This window comes from Corvus brachyrhynchos, unplaced genomic scaffold (genome assembly GCF_000691975.1).
Source record: "Corvus brachyrhynchos isolate BGI_N302 unplaced genomic scaffold, ASM69197v1 scaffold250, whole genome shotgun sequence".
NCBI lineage: Eukaryota > Metazoa > Chordata > Aves > Passeriformes > Corvidae > Corvus > Corvus brachyrhynchos.
Genome location: NW_008235728.1, coordinates 68,714 through 75,644, shown reverse-complemented (window position 1 = coordinate 75,644; position 6,931 = coordinate 68,714). Strand labels below are relative to the sequence as shown.

The 6,931-nt window shown below is 45.7% G+C and overlaps 1 protein-coding gene across 1 annotated transcript; it reads left to right on the top strand.

The window, feature by feature from the left end:
* Window positions 1-207: 207 nt before the first annotated feature.
* Window positions 208-2,913, top strand: LOC108445607 (CBP80/20-dependent translation initiation factor-like; the record flags this gene model as incomplete). The annotated part of the gene is made up of 2 exons (XM_017730062.1): window positions 208-417; window positions 2,830-2,913. Coding segments are annotated over exons 1-2 (264 nt in total), but the record flags the coding sequence as incomplete, so codon positions are not given.
* Window positions 2,914-6,931: the final 4,018 nt, after the last annotated feature.

The window sequence follows — 6,931 nt, the reverse complement described above, 5'->3', positions numbered from 1 at the left end:
ACAGAAATGGGACTTCTTTTTTTTTGCACACATGAAAATTCCAAATATGACCACCTAGGTTTATTATAAATATTACTGGAAATGCAGATGTACAGCAGAAAATATCCTGTCCCTGGAAACCGATAAGCTTCAGCTGCTGTTTTTTTAACCTTTTTATAATTACTGGGAAATAATTTCTTTCCCCTTTTAATTTTGCTTTCTCAGGCCCCCTCTGTTCTCGACATCTCTCCTGAAGGGATGGAGAACTCATCAGTGGCATCAGCCTCCTCAGAGGCGGGGCCCAGCCGCTCTCAGGAGATCGAGGAGCTGGAGCGTTTCATTGACAGCTATGTCCTGGAGTACCAGGTCCAGGGGCTGCTGATGGATAAAATGGAGGGGGATGGTGAGAGTGAGAAGACACAGTCCCACATCTTGCAGGTAGGTGGACGAAGGGCACATTGTGGGGTGGGAGAGGGTCTGGGGGGTGCTGGTGGCTTACAGCCTGGCTTGGGGATGCACGTCCAGCTTAAGCAGGATGTAGTAAAACACAAGATTTGGGGCAGCTTGCTTGTACAGCGATATATATGAGGTCTCTAACCAGCTGGTAGAGGTCTCCTGCCAACTGGGTTTTGGTTTTTATGGTCTCAAGGTGCATCATTGGAAGTGTTCAAGGTCAGGTTGGATGGGGCTTTGAGCAACATGGCCTAGTTGAAGGTGTCCCTGCCCATGGCAAGGGGGTTGGAACTAGATGAGCTTTGAAGGTTCCTTCCAACCCAGGCCATTCTAGGATTCTATGAATACATGAAGTCTTTCAGGACATAAGTACTTGACTGATTGATTGATCCAAGTTAAACCAAATCTTCACACAAGAAGACCATCCTACAGACTCCGTTGCCCCCAACATGCTGCATGCAACCATGAAGTTCCTGTAGTCACTACAGTTTACTGTCTTAAAGCATGCATTAAGGAATTATCTCATCTCCCAAAGATATTTTTTCCCACCTCATATCCCAAATTTGGATAAGAAATAATCAGGAATTTTAATTTCTGATTTTCTCTTCCTGATCACTTCTTAGCAAAGCAAGGAATAAACACTCGTATATCCTGAAGCTTGCTGAAGTAACCCTGGTAGAAGCCAGCCTGACTGAAGGTGGCATGTTCCCTCTTAATGAGAGCCAGAGAAAAAATAATGGGTTTAGGGGGAAGGCACTGGACTGAGACCAAGAAAATTGTTTTTAACTGTGAGCTTCTGCTAGCAACTTAATCTTTAATGTTGGGCAAGTTGCTTAATCTCTGCAGTTCTTTTCCTTGTGGCTGTAAAAATGTTTTTCCTGCCTGAGAGAGGATAAATCCACTCACCCATGTGTGTGAGATGCTCAGATGGTACCACATCCCCCGATAACTGCTCTCCATGCTGGGGGAAGGAAGGCAAGGCACATTGTATGCTGCCTCATCCTCCATACCACTCACAGCAGGGCGGAATCCATCACCAGTCTAGAAAATTCCAAGGTGTGGATGTTCCTATGGTGGGGATGTCTCCAACCTTGCTCCCACCAGGAAAGAGAGGAAAATCAGAGGGAAAATGTAATTTTCTTTTGGCTGTAGACATAATAATAGTTGAGCTGTACCTTGGGAGACCTTTCCAGGCATGTGGTTGCACTCAAAATTGTTAAAGGAGATAGGCATAGGTCTAGCAGAAGGCTCTCAAGCATGATAGCATCAGGAGCTTCTCCAGGTAGGTGAGCAGAGGTGGCAGGAGAGTGATGAGCAGCTCTTTAATGAGAGGAGGCTGAGGTCCTCCATATGTGAGCTAGAATGAGTGCTCCAATAAGGGCAGAGCTGTGTAGGGATCATGGGTGGTTCTATTGGTGGCTCTTCCTCTTATTTTGTGGCCTCATCCATACCTGTCAAGGAGCTCTCAAGTGGTTGCTGCTTGTATGGAATTGACCTCATTTTCTCAACTCATTTACCTTGGTGATGGCATTCAAGCAGTGAGCCTCTCTGGAACAGCCAAACACTTCCAGGATGAAAGACCTCAGAAATGGGGTTGGTCACCGAGGTTCAGTCTCAACTTTGTTGGTAGGGGTGATAAAATGACTTTAGGATTAAGCAGCATCCTTTATATTTGTCTAATGAAAATTGCTTTTTTAAAATATTATGTTTTTCTCAGTATGATGCAGCCCTTCATTTCTTCTAAGGAAAAAACTCAACAAAACAAATTACCCCAAACTGAATTATTTTTGTGGAGGCACCTTGGGGGAAGCTGACCTAAGCAGCTCATGATCCCCTATGTCCGGGAAGTCCCCTGATGTCCATGTCCTTCACCATGGGGCAAAGCTGGTGTGGGAGTAGTGCTGTCATCTGGTGGCACGTCACAGTTGCCACATTTTCTGTTTTGTTTAAAATAAAACCACAGTTTTTCTGGCAGCTCAGGGCTTATATCTGTCCCTGAAGCAAATGGAATTGGGAAAAGCAGAATTTTCCCAACTTTCCATGGAAGACTCCATAGAAAAGAGTTATCAACTCAAGTCACCTTGGTGCATACCACATGCCTGAGATACCAAACACTGATGGAGTCTGCCAAGAAATACTGGGGATGGATTTTATTGCAAAGTATCATTTCAGGTGCCTTCCTGTAGTTGTTCCTGCATCTTCCCTCTGCTTGCCATCAGCAGGTAGAGTGTTTCCAAGCCAAAGCCTTTGGGATCATCCTCTAAAATGAGGGAGTGCTGCACATGTAATGTGATGCCTGTGGCCAGATGGTGTTTGCTGTGTGTTGTGGTCTGACACAGCAGTTTTCTCCAGCCTGGCTATTATTTTACACAATGCCTTTTTTTATCCCTATTACAGTGGACAGCAGATAGTAGTGAGCAGCTTGATGGCAGCTGTCCCCTATCCCAAGGGAAGGTCTCGTCATCTCATGAACACAGTCAGGTAGGGGTTGTGTTTATCTCTTCCTCACCAAACCTTTGCTTTTGTTCTTGTACTGTCTCATCCATCAGCATGGAGCCTGCCCGTGCTGCCAACTTTCCCTGTCCCATGGAAGGGGAGATGTGTCCCTCTGTTTGGCATCGGAAAGCTCATTCCCACCCAAACCATGGAAGATGGGCAACATCCCAATGTGAGGATGGATGCTTTGACCGGGAGCTTATTGTTCTGTGATAAAGGGGAAAAAATATGGAGTGTCTCATTTATTGCTGAAGAGCTTCTTGTGGCCACCTGTGAAAGCAACCTATTTGGAGCATCGAAGCTGACTTGAAAGTATGAGATGTATCTGGGATGAGGGATCTTTGTGTAGATGGGCTTCTTGGTTATATGCCACAGCACAAGGATGGTGTTGTAGGGAAGAGGATTAAATAGCTGAGGGAATGAATTGGGAGAAGCAAAACTGCATGTGCCAAGAACCTGTGTTGGGTGAGCAATGACAGAAGCCAGGTGTAAGTTGGTTTGGGTGGTTGTACGTGGTGTGAACATCAGTGAACAGTATTTACCAAGTGCTGCTGGAGGTGGCTGTCCCTCCTCTTCGTGAGCACTAGCGTGGGAGAGGGTTGGGTAGGGTGGAGGAATGGGTCTGACCATTGTCACCTGGTTAAGGAGCTACTGTGCCACTATGAGGCCATCAACTCTATAAGAACAGTGTTTGCCTGAGGAGATATGAGACTGAGGCGGCTGAGGAAAGGGTGAAGTGGCATTTGCAGTAGCTGTGGCTGATGCATGTGCTACCTGGAGAAGGGGCTTCAGGCTGGTGGTTTTGGTGCTCTTGCCATGCTTGATGTCCTCCAGGCTTCAGTCCCACATGTGGGATCCATTAGAAGAAGCCTGGGAGCCTCTTGCAGGGTGTACAAGAGGCTGTGTCAGTCGGAGCAGTGCCTATTGCAACTTTAATTTTGGGTACAATTTCTTCCTGCACAGACCCATGATGGAAACTGCTTGGCTGTGGGATGGGGGCTCACGCATCCCCTCCCTGCCATGGGTTTGGATGCAAGAATGCTGGGAATATCTATACCAACACCTGTACCCAACAAAGACAAGATCTTGTTGTGTAGGAAGGTGCATGCTGTATGGAAATGCTGCTTCACATGAACCTCTGAAGATGCAAGATGGAATTGTGGACTTAATTTATTATAGTTTTGTTCTGCTCAGAAATATTCATCATCAAAACCTCATCCAGGTTCCAGCCAGCTGCTTGATATTCAGCTGAGAAGCTGGCCATTTCCATCTAGCCTCCTTGGGTTGCTAAGGGTGATAACAAGACCAGGTGCTTACCCTGGGGAAGAAGGTCCCTTGCTCTTCACCCAAAGGCTCAGCTAATGTGCTGAGCTGGTGGGTACTACAGGAGGATGCAGGAGTCATACATGAGTGATGCTTGCCTGACTCAAATCAACACAGCCCCAACATCTTCCATCTGCCTGATGCTGTGGACTCTTTTGTTTCAACTTATGTGGAAGAGGGATGGTGTTTTGCTTTTTTTTCCCTGTGAATTAAACCTATTTGATCTCCTCAAACAGGGAGCTTGCTTTCTACATACAAATGCCATTCACCGATGCCCAAGCTGTTTCCCCAGTGTTTGAGCTCTCTCCCAGCCTGTGGCAGAGCTAGTAATTCTCTCTCTCCATGTTTGGCTTCCTTTAACAGTGAGTAACAAATTTTCATTGGCACCAAAGAGGAGCTGCAAGCTATTGTTCTTCTGTCCAGGCAAGCATTTCTCTTCCTGTGGCTGATATACAAGTGAAATGCTGCTGGTGAGGACTAGGTGAAGTTTATTACCATTTCTGGCTGTTGATTTTTCACTGCTTGGTGAAACATCTGCTATTAGCAGCTGTGGGAGACTGGCACTTGTGTATCCCATACAAAGCAGTGGCTTACAAATGGAGAAAATTCCCTCTAGAAGCCTTTTACTCTGGTCTTTCCAGTTCTCTGGGCAGGTCACTGCAAGAGGGTGGTCTGCTGATGGAGGATCTCATGAGATACATTTTGTGAACTCCTGGTGTGCTGAGAAAATCCTGGCCTCAAAACTACATTCAGCTCATATATAATTCTTGTTTCCTACAGTGAACACTTTTGTTTGCTGCATGGCATGGCTGTGCTCTGCTAAGCCATGCTGTGTTTGAGCAATACTCACCAGAAGGTCTGATAGCACCGTGTGAGCCTCTGGGGTGAAGACTACTCCATTGAGGTATGCAAGATAATATCTGAGCACCTTATTCCCTCTATAAATGAGGAAAGTTTAGATAATGGAATAATTAAAAATCTTTTTATGTTTGGATTTTTTTTCCCAAAAAGACCCAATGGGAAGATTTTATATAATACTTTTTTGCATTTGCATTCCCCTTGTGACGCTGTTGCAAGTAGGAAGCTCTTTGATATAATTTGGAGAGCAATTCATTAAGTAAAAGACTTCTGGTATGGTACATATTTAGACAGCCAGTAGAGCTCTTGGTACATGACAGGCCTGGCAGCAGTTCTATCCCAGGCTCACCTTATGTAACGGGCATTAACAAAAACCAGCAACTCAGCGGGTTTGTCCCATTTCTCCAGGTGATGGGAGAGTATTACCGCAGGCCTGGTTCCTACGGTATATCACCTTGTCCCGCTGCTATAGGGAGGAGGAGGAGAAGAAGATCCAGCAGGCAGGAATTGTGCAGCAAGATTGATTTATTTAATTATTTTACAAACTCTTTTATAGACTTCTTTCTTCATAGTCTAATTGGACAAAGGACCAGCCACCCCTTGGGGGTGATTGGCCAAAATCCTAAAACATCCATTGTCAAAATATTTTTCTACTATACCATAAACAAGACTTTCCAAGGTTGCAGGTGGCTTGGTTGTTTACATTCCCTGCTACCTCTTCTGTGAGAGAGAAAAGTCTCTCACGGACTTAGAAAAATAACAAGAAGATCCTCACTAACAGCATTTTTGTACCTACAATTCCCCCTTTTTGTTTTATAAGATAACAACTCTACTATTAATCCTAAATAGAAATCTACATCAGTTATTAATTCTAAAAATGTCCTTAAGGCTTTAACTATCTGACTCCATAACAAGAAATTTAAAATTCAGTCTCTGCTTGTGGAAGGACCATCCCAGTCTCTGCTTGTAGAAGGACCATCTGCCTGATGGTTGACATCCTGGTCATCATCAGAAGAGTCATTAGGCTGATGATCTACATTCTGGTCGCCATTTGGATGGTTGGCGTTCTGGTCATCATTGGGAGGTTGCCTGTTCTGCCTCGGGTGCCGCAGGTCAGGGTGAACGCATTTTGAAGGTAGCCACCGTACTCCAGTATGTGTGGAAACGCAAGCATACCCACGACCCCAAACGATAAGCTCATGTGGGCCTTCCCATTGGTTAGTGAGTAAATTCCGTACCCAGACTTTTGCCCGGGGCAGCTGTCTGTCGCCTGCAGACTGCAATGAGAGAAAATGATTCAGAATAACAGGATTATTTGAATTTTGTGGTACTGTAAGGTGATTAATTGTATACAAAGCTTTTGCTAGTCGGCTCTGTGGGGTTTCTCCATGCATTCCCCTTTTCTGCTTGTCCAAAACACGCTTCAAGGTACCATGAGCGCGTTCGACAATGGCTTGGCCAGTAGGAGAATGTGGGATACCAAAGGTATGGTCTACACCCAATAGGTGTAAAAACTGCCACGTCTTCTCCGAGGTGTAGGCAGGACCATTATCGGTTTTCACAGAAGCTGGCACGCCCAGGACTGAGAAAGCCAATTTCCAATGGGCAATGACATCACGGCCCTTCTCTCCAGTGTGAGCAGTAGCCCACATAGCCGAGGAGAAAGTGTCAATAGACACGTGCACATATTTCAGCCGACCAAATTCTGGGATGTGAGTTACATCCGTGTGCCAAATCTGCAAGGCTTTCAGCCCTCTGGGGTTTACCCCCGCTGGCAAAGGCGCAGCGAGTCCGTGACAGTCAGCACAAGCGCTGACAATGT